General features: G+C 34.3%; 1 protein-coding gene across 1 annotated transcript in view; it reads left to right on the top strand.

Annotated features, from left to right (window-relative positions):
- Positions 1-14,093, top strand: part of ASPH (aspartate beta-hydroxylase) — a 95,948-nt gene that overhangs the window by 30,457 nt on the left and 51,398 nt on the right. The window contains 7 exon segments of the mRNA XM_015855666.2: positions 6,561-6,650; positions 8,108-8,182; positions 8,653-8,814; positions 9,941-10,000; positions 12,461-12,505; positions 12,969-13,001; positions 13,877-13,915. Of these exon segments, the coding sequence (XP_015711152.2) occupies positions 6,561-6,650; positions 8,108-8,182; positions 8,653-8,814; positions 9,941-10,000; positions 12,461-12,505; positions 12,969-13,001; positions 13,877-13,915 (504 nt within the window).

Genomic DNA, 14,093 nt, shown 5'->3' with positions numbered 1-14,093 from the left:
TTCATAAATTTTCCAAGAGCTTGAAGTAGGATAGCTTACAACTGATTTATGGTCTATATCTATTCATAATTACATTGCTGTAGGAGCAAAAAATAGTTCAGAGGTGTTCAGTGCAATAAAGAGGCTTTAAAACTTTAAGACTAATGAACCTAAACAAAACTCCAAATTACTAGATGCATTTCAGATGTTGAACCCTTTTAGGGATGCTCACTTGCCTCCACACAGCATGATGTTATACAAGGAATAAAGTCTCTTTATTACACTGAAGATGTTTTGACTTTCATGTATGTTGTGGTTTAGGTTTTTTTCCTGATCTGTATGTGAAAAATGCACATTACTTACAATATAAGGTCTCATTAGAAACAAAATGCATTTGGCGGGTGTAGCTTTCGTGCTTACATGAATATGTCTTAGCATTTTTGCATGCAAGTTTTTTTGTGTTTTTTGTGGGTTTTTTTGGTTTTTTTTGCATTCGATCCACATTATGCTTGTTATGACTTACTGGTGAATTGTGTGTTTCCAAGTTCTTAATAAATGTCATTTAACAGTGTATTTCTGTGTTTTGGATTGTTTTCCAAAGGTGCTTGATTTGAGAATGAAGGAATGGTGTGATAATTTCTGAACGCTTTACGCAAAACAAAAAAAACAAAAAAACAAACAAACAAAAAAAAACACTGGAAGGCAATAGGATGTTCTTCCGTTTAGACTGAGCTGTGTGATTCAATTGTTCACTTGACAGGAAAGTCATGTAGGTGAAAGAGACTCTGGTCTCTGTTCAGGAGACTCTTAATTTTTCTCAGAAGTCTGAATAAAAATAGAATCATTGTGTTTTATTATAGAATCTTTATTGCTTTTATTTTCCAGTAATGTGGGAGCATTAGTATTTACATTAAATGCAATTGAACGCAGAGATTGAAAGGAATGTTTTCTGAATTCTTTTGAGAGATGGGAAAAATATATATTTATTCTGGAGAATGCTGACAATGATTTTCAAAACCGAGCAAACTGGAAGTGAATATTAAACATCTCAGTTTTGAGAAAGCTGTTCTGACTTCAGCCAATACATTATCTAGATACCATGTCACAGCCACGTGTGCTTATTTTCTCTATTTCAATTGTATCACTTGAGTGAGAACTCCAAAAATGCACACAAGTAAATAAATCAGTTAAATCAAACCATTGCTGTTAAGACTCCATATGGAAAAGATGTACAAATTGATTTGCTGTTGTTACTTTGATTTCATTGACTGTGGCTGAACATTTTTTTGGAGCTGATGACCAGAACCCTATTTCTACTGAATTATTGTGTACCTGTTTCCCATATTTCTGAAGTACATACCTAGGAAACTTAAAATTTTAAGTCTCAGCTTAGTCCAAGATAACATCAGGGATGGTATGTAATTCTGTTGTAACAACTGTGTCAGTTACTATTTCTAAAAGTTGATAAAATTGTGGAGAAAATATACTATGCTGATGTTCTTTGCATTTTTAGACCCTGCGGGAGCCACAACAGTACCAAAGATTGAAAATTTATTATTATTTTCAGACTCACAGACAAAACTGTTTTTATCATTATGCAGCAAGATAATGGAGGCATGTTTTTTCCTAGATCAGTGTTTTATTTGGATGCGCTTAAATGAAGCTGAAATTACTGTCTGACTGCATGGTGTGGGATATTGCTAAAAGTCAAAACTAATTTGTTTAAATCGAATTTTTAAGTACGAGTGTAATGTGGCAGCTAACAAATATTAAGATGATCAAAGCATTTAGAATTGTTCGTACAGTGTTCTCTGATCTTAGAATGATCTCATTGAACATTTCCTCTTTTTTAATGGAAAAACTAAAAAGTAAAAGAAACAATTGCAGAACCACTCAAGAAATTAAAGGAGAAGCAGGAGTCCAAGAAGGAGGAAATGAAGGATGAGGAAGATAAAAAGAAAGCCAGAAGAGGAAAAGATGCTGCTGAGCGAAAGGAGAAGAAAGCTGTCGATACAAGTAAATTAAAAAAAGAGTCTGAAAAGGTTAAAAAAGACAGAGGGAAGGAAAAGGAAAAGGTTCTAGACAAAAATGCAAAACCCAAGGAAACACCAAAAAAAGCAGCTGGTGAAAAGGCTGGTACTGCTCAGGTGGGAAAAGAAAAAGAATCAAAAAAGGTGGTTAAAAATCCATCAAAAATTTCTGAAAGCTCAGCAAAGGAAGACAAGAAAGAGAAGTAGAGTTCTGATCGTGCTAATTTGGAACAGACTCGAGTATGAGAGATACGGTGTATTTATCAGAGTGTGATAAATATGGCAATGAGAAATTAATGCTTTCTGGAAATAAGTGTGAACAAAGGTTATTTTTTTTTTTGAAAACTGTGCTTTGTAAACACGAAGCAAAAATGTCTGTCGTGAAACTCAAATGTGTACATACGTTAATATACCTGGCTATTAATGTATGTTGAAAACAGGAATATCTAATTCACACCGGTTACTTCAAGCAAATTCTAAACCTGATTTATTTTTCTTTCTTTGTATCCATTTATTAAAATGTTTTATTGATTTGGGACTGAAAATGTATATCAAATGCAAGTTTAAAAGAAACATTAGGAGGATTATCAGGATAAACACAGTATGAAAAGTTTGACAAAAACAACCAAGATGAGCATTAAGAGAGTGTATTGTCATAAGAATTTAGCAAGTAACTGTAAATTAATTCTCTGCTGAACTTTGCTTCCTGAAGTGGATGGGTAAGACTGTGTTGTATACAGATAAATAATACATAATCCAATTTATTATGTATAATTTTTACCGCCATTTTTTTAAACAATTCTGTGACAATACCCTGTTCGTTTCTTCTTTCTTTGCATCTTTTAGATTTGAAAACTTGTTTCATTGTGATTTTTCAGTTAACCCAAGTTTTCCAAGTTTCTGATAATGAATACTTCATAAATCAGACCCCTTATTTCAGTTTTGATGGCTACTGATGGATTTCTATCACATTTTAAGAGTAGGGATTTGCTGCTGTTACTGTATTCTGGCTTAGAGAACGGTTTGTATCTTTTGCAACTCTTATTATCTTCCAATAACACTCTATAAGTATTCAGTACTTCTGTAAGCCATCTGCTGTATTAGTTTGCAGTAATAGCTTCTGTATTTATTCCCAAGAAATGATTTATCCAGCAGTCTCATTAGAGTAAATGAAGCTAGAAAATGTTTCTTCAGACATTCATTTCAGTATCTTACTGAATCTGTACTTGCTTACAAGCTGATACAAGGAAAGGAATATTTCAAAGTTCTACTAGATAGACAATGTTGCCTAGCATGCTGAAATAAGAATTCTTCAATAAAATGGCACAGTTTAAACAGAACTTGTAAAGAAATTTGAGGATTTATTATTTTAATACTGCAGTATCATTCTAAACTAAAGAAAAAAGCTAAAGAATGAAGTTGAGCATGATTACATGGTGTAAAATGTTTGAGCATTTTGGTGTGGTGTAAAATTAAAGTCCTGGAGGTTGATTCCTATATTGTGTTCTTCTTTTTGCTTAAGTTTTCTGTATCACTGATGTCAGTACACATACATCAAACTGTTAAAATAGCACATACGTGTTTGTAAGATGCTTTTACTCCTACAAGAACAAAAAGTTTTAACAGGGTAAGGTGCAGTCTGATTGATTGATTTTTCAGACAAAACATTTTAGAAAGGGGGTGTGCGTGTGCGGAAAGACTTGAAGGAAGATTTTATTGAATACACTTGCATAATGAGTATTCTTTTTCAGCTTTCAGTCAGGATAGAGATGTGTTTATTCATCCTTGATTTATGAGGCTATGAGACATATATTTAGTAGTGAAATACATGACACTTCTCAAGGATAATGGCACAGTGGTAAATGCACATCACTTGTATTTCATCCCTAGTGTGACAGTAGGTAAAACTGTGAATGAAGTGTTAGAATGAGTTGCATTTAAGATTACTCTGTCTTAAAGTCTATGCCCCAAATGTTTATCTGGTCCTAAATAAGTTTCTTTTTCTACAAACATTCTATTTGAGAAGCATTTAGGGCTAGATAGTAAAATGATGGGTTTTTCCCATGGTTATGTTTTGCTGTTACATATAGCTACAAAATATTGTTGTCATTCAGTTTAATGTGTCAAGTTACAACATAAGATGAAAAAATTCCTCACAAGTTAAAGTTGAGTGCAACTGTGTTTTGATTAGAATAACAACAAATAGTATCTTAAGAAAAGTAGATGACAGTGTTAGATACTCAGCAGGATTGAGTAGGAATCGGTGATAGACACACACAATAGAACAATAGACACACATGAAGCTTGAAAGCAAAGCCGAGAGATGTGCATGCAAAAACAAAGAAATATTCTGCCTCATCATTTCTGTCAGTTTGCACATCCAAAATATCTTTTGGCTGTGAAATACTGAATGTGTTAAAAAATACTTTGCACATGTTTATCCTTTGGGAAGCAGAATAAATGGTTGTCTGGTATTGGGCATGTGTGCTATGGAAACTTACTTCAATAACTTTGTATATAAAGGAAGCAAACTGCATTTGTGTAAGTAGGTTTGTAGCTTCTGACTCTTCCAACATCCTGAAGTCTGAAATGGTGCTGAATATAAATAACTGGTTTTTTTTCCTTTGTATTTCATAATTACTCATGACTGTAGAAGGAAGCAGCATCTTACTCTTGTATTTTATATAAAATACCAGAGTATTTTATATGACAAAGTTATCTAAAAGTGAAATGTAAATCCTGCTTTTGACTTTACAGAGGTGGATTCTTAATTACAGTGGTTTCATATGAAACTTAGTTGCCTGATGTAATGCACATTATATTAAAAAAAAAAAAAAAGGTAGAATTAAGTGTTTTTTTGAATTTTTTGAATTTTTGTNTTTTTTTTTTTTTTTTTTTTTTTTTTTTTTTTTTATTCCATTTTGTATATATAGAATAATGGAATTAGTACTTGTGCTTCTCATGGTGCAAAATAATAAAATCTCTTTAAAATAGACAAAGCTGTGTGGAGGCATATAAGCCCTAATAGAGATATGTTTGACTCTGCTAGAGATAATATTTCTAAAGCCAAACTGGCTTGAAATACACTACTTCTACTGCACCTAAAGTTACTTTTACTTGAGTGTTAGCAGTGAAGGAATGCTTATAGTACTGTGGTTTCTTCTTTATACATCAGAAATTAGAGTTTTTTGTTTGTTTGTTTTAAATACAACTCTTTTGAAACTAGTTTGTTTTGGGGAGGCACGTTTGTCTATTTAAGAAAGTGGAGGTGTTCAAGGCCAGGCTGGATGGAGCCCTGGGCAGTCTGGTCTAGTATTAGATATGCAGGTTGATGACCCTGCGTGTAGCAGGGAGATTCTGAGCTTGGTGATCCTGGAGGTCCCTTCCAACCCAAACCATTCTGTGTTTCTATGATCTCAGATCTCAAATGTGAATCCACAAAAGGCATCATAAGATCATGGAAGAATTCAGTTTTGAAGGGTCCTTCGGAGGTCCTTATTCAAACATCCTGTTCGAAACAGGGTCAACTCAGGGTAAAAACAGCTTATTCTGAGTGTTGCCAAGTGCTGTCTTGAAAAAAATCAAAGCATGTGAATGCACATTTCTGCACAGGCTGTTCTGCTGAGTTAACTGTCCTTGTGGAGGAGGCAGTTTTTCTTTGCATCGTATCTCTTATTTCAGTCTTGCTTGAGTATTTCCTGGGGAATGATTGAGAGGAGGATTAGGCTAATATCAATACATTTTTTTCTTGTGGCCGTGTTGTCTTAAAATGTGGCATCATCTTTCCAACTTCTCATTGTAATTCGTGTAACTAGGACTATAAGTTGTAACTAACGAACATCTCATTCTTGTGCCAGTGTTTGTCTGAGTAAGATATGAATAATCTTTCTTTCCATCTCTTACCTTTGTGTTAATCATTGCTGTTATTGATTGATTTTTTCCATGGTGTTTGGTCTAGAAAGATTCAGTGGTATGGGTAGTAAACCACATTGTGGCGAAGCATCATCAGTCATGCTTTTTGTGGAATTACTTAAGTGTCAGGAGAAATTAGAGTGACGTTGCTATATTTTGAAGAAACTACAATTCTCTTTATAAGATCTTCTGAGTTATGAAAGCATATTCTTATTATGAGCTTATTATTTATAAGATATGAAAGTGATCATGTAAAGCAATTTTTCCCAAGGATTGTGAGGAAAAACCTGATGCCTGTTAATCTTTTGGATACTAAATAGACCTTGACCATAGCACAGTAATTTGTTTACTTATCCTGAATTAAAGACGGATGCTTAATTTTTTGTCCATGTTTTTCTCATTGTATGTCTGTCTTCAATCTGTATAGTTTTTTATTATCTCAGTACACTTTGGTCTTTGTGTACGCTAAATAACAGGACAGCCCTGCTGTTATGATTGATTGTTTAAATGAATTTTCAAGTGTTTAATGTCAGTTAAAATTAACTTTAGTTGCTGCTGTTATAATTGAAACAACTTATAAGTCGATCAAACAATAATAATAAAAAAGCCTAAAGATAACTTTATAACTGAAAAATGCAGGCCTAAAAGAAAGATCTGTCCCAGAACAGCCAGCATCACCAGTATCTGAGGAGGCCATTCAGCCTGCTGAGCAGTCATTCGTCAAATCAGGTAAGACTTTTCATAAACCACAGAGGAAGCAAAAGACCCAGTGTTTCACTTGATATAGTATTCATTTTCGTCAGTGTACAAACTCGTCGTGGTATTTCTTTGGGTAAAAAATCAAATCTTTAATCACTTTTATGTGTTGTTTATACGTTGTAACACTTAACTGGAGTGACTGTTAATAACTTTTTGTAAATCAGTAGTTACAAAGAATTTATAGCTTACACAAAGTATAGATTGAAAGAGTATACATTGAAATCAGTAGAAATAATTTTCTTATTTGGGGAAGAGGAAAAAGAAAAAATATAGAAGTAGCAGTATGGCATCTTTTCCTTTTAAATATGACTTTTACAGTAAGACTGTTTACAGTTTCTTAAATAATCTGGCAAGAATAGAAAGGTCTATTGTTTAATTCTAGTAACTTTGCATTTCTATGTTGTTTTAAATTTAAACTAAAAAATTGAATTGCTTGATAAGATTAACCAAATATTCACTTTTCTACTAGAAACTACTAGAGTGTAGAAATTAGAGTAAGAACAACTTTTAATATTAGAAAAAAGTCACTTAAATGTTTAAAAGCCCCTTAAATATTAGTAAAATTTATTGGATTCAAGAGGAATTTAGGGGAAAAAATATTTTAAATGCCAACTATCAGATATGCAATTTATATTTTCCTATTATTCACAAGATATTTTTTTCCAATTCCTGGAGGCTTATCCTGTTTGATTTTTATGTATACGATTCTGTGATTCTGTGTAACAGTAATCCACAAATGTGGAGTGTATGGTTAATCAAATGTAATACAGAATCTATTTCAAGAGACTTGAATTATTTTATTTGAAAATGCATTTGGATTGTTTTTGTGTCATGGAGTTATTCAGTGCAATTTATCAGGGTATTTATATGAAGGCAACTTTTAGTACAGAGTCCAGTTATGTCATGGGCTGGTGTGTTTGGTGATGCTTGCTTGTCCCTGGAAACAGTTTCTGATTTATTCTGCTATGCCAGGAGAAGTCCTTGGTGTTGTAATGTTAGTATTTATTTCCTCTTTTTCTAAAACCAACAAAACGCTTCTTGTGCAAATGATATTCTGTTGTCAAAACTGTATGCTAGTGCTGCTACCTAAAACATAGGAAAATAACAGATAAGTTCATAGAAGAGAATTCATGGTTTTTACATTTATCTCAAGTTACGAATTTTAGCTATTGGGAAAGAAATGCAGGAAATCTACTGTAGTATAATTCTTCCAATTCATTTGATGTAGTTGATACAATATTTGCTGTATTTGACAGTAAATAAAATCAAATTGTAACTACATGTGTTGCAGAGGTTTATCTGAATTTGTGGAAATAGTTGGAATGGAGTAAGAACTTTATGGAGGCTACTGAAAGCTGCAAGCCTTGCTCTAGTGTTAATAGTTGACATTTTCTACTTATCTTCACTGTAATTTATGATCCCTCTAGAGCACAAGGATGTTGATGTAGAATTGGAAGAGGAAATTCAACCTGTTCTTCATGACGCTCTCCATTCCCAGCCTGGTAATGAACTCACATTAAGAAATCACTGAAGAATTATATTTGTGCTCCTTTTTTTTTTGTATTCACTCAAGGTGGTTTTACCTGCACAAGACATTCTAATCAAATAGTTTGTGATTTTCCAAGAATGTTTTGAAAATTCAGTCAACAAATCCTGAAATGGTAACTTTTTAATTCATGGATGTTTGGCAGCAATAGTTCAAGTCAACCAGCTGACTAAAACTTCACAGAAATGCTCTGTACAGTGCAAGAATGGCTAAACAGGAATTGTTTTTATTCATGAACAATGAAGGTGCTGATCAGTCAGTGCAGATACTTAGGATTTATACGAGTGTAAGAGGCAGTCAAATTGTGTGCCCTCTGTTGTGGAGTAGTAGAAACACATAAAGGTTGTGTTGAAAGCTGAATATTTTTGATTGTAGTAGAGTTTACCAGTGAGTTTGTGTTGTCTAAAAATTTATATTCTTGATTAGGAGAGCGACATGAAGATGTAGATGAAAGCGTAACTGACCAATGGCAAGAGAAGGAAGAAATACATGCGGAAACGTTTGAAGCTCCAGCAACAGATGATGTGCTGAGAGAATTAGAGAATGAAGTGACAGAGGATTATGAGATACCAGACTCATTTCAGAAAGGTATTTGAATGATTAAATGTATTTAAAAATTAAATGTTCACAAAAATGCAAGCAGACAAATTTAAATAAGAGTCAAGTGACTTTAATGAGAAATAATTTCTGCTTGCCATAGAGTCTTGGAAAACATTGGGATGTTTTAAGGATGTTCTGGAATCTAGGTAGCTCTAAATTATAGTGCGTTTACTGCTGTGTTGGCTTTTAGACGATGAAGTTAATCTGTGTTCCAGCAATGTATTTCACCCCAAATAGAAATAGTCCTACAATATCTGAAGTGATATCAGTGAAGAATATCTGAAGATTGAGCTTGCTTCTATACTCAAGAAGCTTTTTTAAACTAAATTCTAGGAGTTTCTTACTGATATTTTCAATATACTTCCCCTGTAATGTGACACTTTAAGAGAACACTGAATGTGAACAATATTCCAAGTCTTGCCAAGAATGTGGTATCGTGTAAAGAGGATATTCATACCTCGCTGCCTTGAGATATCAACAGGGTGTTATAAGCTGTAATATTACAGCAGAATCATATGGTTTGATTCAGAGTTAAGGGAAAGTACGTCTGAATGCTTTTGTCTGAGGTACTGAAAATTGTGCATATATTTTAAGACCTCTTTTTGAAAAACTAATGTCATGATTGTCATCTACATGTTCTGATTGCTGAAAATGTGCTGAGGTTCTTTCATCACAGCTGAAGTAATTCCTTTCAGTCTTTTTCTCCTTCTTGTTTATTGGCTTTTGTTCCTCATGGTGTAAGCTAAAGAAGGGAAATACATTGAATATTCAAATTCCAGTTATTTTGAATCTTGGAGATGATAAATAAGAAGGCAATGTAAATATATTCTTTTTTTTCTTTACATTGAATCTTTCATGGAGTCTGATTTTTTTCTAACAGCAGACTTGACTTTGAGAGATGAAAATTTCTGTAGGGAGAGACATCTTTTCTGGAGCAAATGTGTTTAGTGTATGTGTATTTTCAGTATAACATATGTGATTATTATTTCAATCTATTTGAATGCCTTTCTGGCAATAGAACAAATTTCTCCTTAGAAATATTACTATTCATGCATAATATTCTGTTAAAGAATTTCAACAAAAACTGGAATTTTTAAATATGTCTATTTCTTAGATGCTGATTTTGTAGAAGACGGTCCTGGAGCAACAGAACCTGAGTCACATGAAGTTCCAGGTATAATGTTATGTTTCCAAATCCAGTAATATTACTTTTACGGTAGAAGTGTTAAGAGAAAGCAGAATACGAAATGCTAAACTGATTTAGTAATAGGTAATTTTCAAAATGTTCATTCTCCAAACTACTGTTCTTGTCTTGTCTTGTATATTTTTATTTTAAATTAGATTACTGCATCATATCTGCTATATGATATGAATTTGGAAAAGACAGTAAGTGATCCAGAAACTCTTTGCATTTTCATAAATTTTGATTGTAATATAATCACTCCTTTAGGCAGGTGCTGAAGTAATATGTCATTTACTGTTATATCACAGTTTTATTTTTAAACAGATTTTTCAAGTAGTATCAAATAAAACTGTTTTTTTGCATTTATGTTATTGTTACAGTTGTATACAAAGCATTCCATGAATCCAATCCACAAACGTATAAGTGTTTGCTGGAGTAAATAATTAATGGATTATTATACTGGGCTAGGCTAGGGAAGATGTGAGTCCTCTCCAGAAGGAAACTGGAGATCCTGATCACAGGAAGAAAGCTGAGGTGCTCAGTGACTTCTTTGTCTCAGTCTTCACTGGCAAGGGCATTAGCTGCACCACCCGAGCTGTAGAAAGCAGAAGAACTGGGTGATGCAAGACCTTCCCAGAGAGAAGATAGGATTTGAGACCATCTAAAGAACCTGAAGGTTCACAAGTCCATGGCACCTAACAAGATCCGTCCACAGGTTCTGAGGGAAGTGGTGGATTGTAGTTGCCAAGCTACTATCAATCGAATTTGAAAAGTCATGGCAGTCTGGTGAAGTTCCTATGACAGGAAAAGAGGAAACGTAACTGCCATTTTCAAGAGGGGTTAAAAAGAAGATTCAGGGAACTGCAGGTCCATCATTCTCATCTCTGTGCCTAGTAAGGTCATGGAGCAGACCCTCCTGTAGGCCCTACTAAGGCACATGGAAAGTAAAGATGAGGTAATTGATGGTAACTAACGTGGCTTCACCGAGAACAAATCGTACCTAACAAATTGGTGGCCTTTTATGGCGTTACAGCATCAGTGGATAAAGGAAGAACAACTGACATCTACCTGGACTTGTGCAAAGTGTTTGACACTGTCCTGCACAACATCCTGGTCACCAAATTGGAGAAAAATGGATTTGATGGATGGACCACTCACTGGATAAGGAATTGACTGGATGGTCTCACACAGAGAGTTGCCGTCAGTGTCTGAATGTACAAGTGGAGACTGCTGACAAGTGGCATTCCTCAGGGATCATTACAGTGACTGGTGCTGTTTAACACCTTTTTAGGTGATGTGGACAGTCAGGTCAAGTGCACCCTCAGCAGGTTTCCAGATGACAGAAAGCTGAGTGGTGCAGTTGATGTGCTTAGAGGGAAGGGATGCTATCTAGGGGGACCTGAACAGGCTTGAGAGGTCGGCCCATGCCAGCTTCATGAACTTCAACAAGATCTCATAAGTACAGGGACCTGCACCTGGACAGGGACGATCTCAAGCACAGATGCAGGATGGGCGGAGAATGGCTTGAGAGCCCCTGCAGTTGATGAGTGTCAGTTGATGAAAGACTCAGACAATGTGCACTTGCAGCCCAGAAGGCCAACCATATCCTGGATTGCATCAAGAGAAGTATGACCAGCAGGTCAAGGGAGGTGATTCTGTCCCTTTACTCTGTTCCCTTGAGACACCACCTGGAATACTGCATTCTTTTCAAGGGCTTTCAACACAAGAAGGACATGGAGCTGTTGGACCATGTCCAGAGGAGTGCCATGAAGATGGTCAGAAGGCTGGATCACCTTCCCTGTGAAGGCAATTGGAGAGTTGGGGCTTTTCAGCCTGGAAAAGGCTCAGACGAGACCTTATCATGGCCTTCCAGGACTAGAAGGGGGCCTAGAGGAAAGCTGGGGAGGGAATTTTTATAAGGACATGTAGTGACAGGATGAGCAATAATGGTTGTAGACTGGAAGAGGGTAGGTAGATATTAAAAAATTAGATATTATTAGATATTAGATATTAGGAAAACATTCTTTACTGTGAGAGTGGTGAGATACTGGAACAGGTTACCCGGTGAGGTTGTGGATGTCCACTTCCTGGAAGCATTCAAGGCCAGGCTAGTTGGGGCTTTAAGCAATCTGGTCTAGTGGGTGGTATGCCTGTCTATAGCATGGGGTTGTAACTAGATGATCTTGAAGGTCCCTTCCAACCCAAACCGTTCTATGATTGTCAACAACCTACATGTATACAAATATGCCTAAACTTATTATGTTGTGGTGTAGCTCCTGGTTGTGATTTATAATCTAGCTGTAAGTTTCAAATGAATATTGTGATGTTTATTCTTATGTACGTATTTCTGTTGGTTTTGAACCTAATAGTATATGACTTTTTAACTTGTGCTATTTAGCTGTTGCATGAAAACTTGACAGGAACATAAAAGATTGAATATTTTTATTTAAGGTGACACCGAGCTAACATTAGAAGATGCTGTTGAACACTACACAGGTACAATCAAAAAATCATACTTTTTTCAGTGAATTTTATAATCAAAAAAAAAGCTGTCCCTTTTCCTCCCTTCCCAGAAGAAATTTAAAAAAAATAATAAAAAAAATCCACAATACATTAGAAAAAGTTTTACTGTATGTAAGAATGACTGATGGGTATTTCCTTTACAATTTATAGGTCATTTATAATTGATTTAATGACTTGTACAAGAAAATCTTAATTATATGATGAATCATATTGAAGTGTTACATAGTAATTCTAGGAAATTCCTTATCCCAGAAAAACTTTTAAAATCTTCTGTTTGGATGAATTATTTGTATTATGAACTGTAACGTAGTATAATATCTATTTGATTTTTATTTTTATTTTTTCCTGAATGAACTTGATTCTGCACTGTATATATTTATTTTTCTTCAAAATTCAATGAATTTTAATATTGACATCTTTTCCCCTCTTTGAACAGAGGACAGTGTGCATGGTGTTTATGATGAACATGGTATGACAACATTATATTTAACTTTCGTATGTTGAATCCTAAACCCTATTTTACTGTTATATCATTATGATAGTCTTTCTGTGATAGAAAATGAAATTATTTTGAAGTTTTCCTTGCTATCATATTCATTTTGTAAGTACTGTGATAAACTATTTTTGATCTTTGAAACTGTGTGACCAGTCGGTCTGTAACAGTGGAACAAATTACTGATAAATTGGTTAAATTCTCTGACTGATCATTTTCGTGCCTATGTGGCATAAAATATTGAGAACATCTCATGCCAGCCCTCCTCTCCCCTTTTTTCTATAATAAAACCATGGTAAGTCAGCATTACTTTGCTGTGTCTGTTAAGTTCAGTATTACCATATTGTACTCATTTTTTTTCATAGCTAACATCTCAGTGGAGATTTACTGCAATTTAGTTTTATTTGGTTAATGATTTGCTAATGATTGCTAGGAGGGTTAGTACCTGCTAAGATAATTAAATTATTCAGTGTGCTAGTTGCATGTTGAAGTTCCTAATTTTAAAATACACTGTCACGTATCAGAGACTTAAAATAAATGGTCAGTATTTTATCCATTTTCAGACATTATTTGAAGTAAAAAATAATCAGCATTTTTAACCTGTTTCTTGTTCAGAGTTATGGAAACTGTTCTAGCTCTTTATTTATTTTTATTTCTACTGCAGTGCAGGTGAATTATTTTAGTTAATTCCCCATGGTGGGTTCCATTAAGAATTCATTTATCTGTGCAGGCCTCAAGTGTAGAAAAAGCTTTTGAAATCTTTGCAATAAAGAAATAAATTGGATGCCTAACAGCTCAATTATTTTTAGTGTAGCCTGCAAATCAACAACACATTTTTCTTTCCTTTTAAGAACCAGAACATGAGACGGAGACTGAGACTCAAGATACAGGTATAGCCTATTGGTGTATGTACGTTTGCTTGTATATTTGTGTGTATGTATGTATATATTCACATATGTCATATATTAAATATATATATCTTTGTTTTGTTTGTAGTTAAACTGTCCACAAACCTAAGAGTGGAAGTACAATGAGAGTAAAAGTAGACAGTTATAAAGTGCAGAAGTA

Source organism: Coturnix japonica, chromosome 2, assembly GCF_001577835.2.
Source record: "Coturnix japonica isolate 7356 chromosome 2, Coturnix japonica 2.1, whole genome shotgun sequence".
NCBI lineage: Eukaryota > Metazoa > Chordata > Aves > Galliformes > Phasianidae > Coturnix > Coturnix japonica.
The sequence above is the reverse complement of the archived record's forward strand: the minus strand, read 5'-3'. Positions and strand labels throughout refer to the sequence as shown.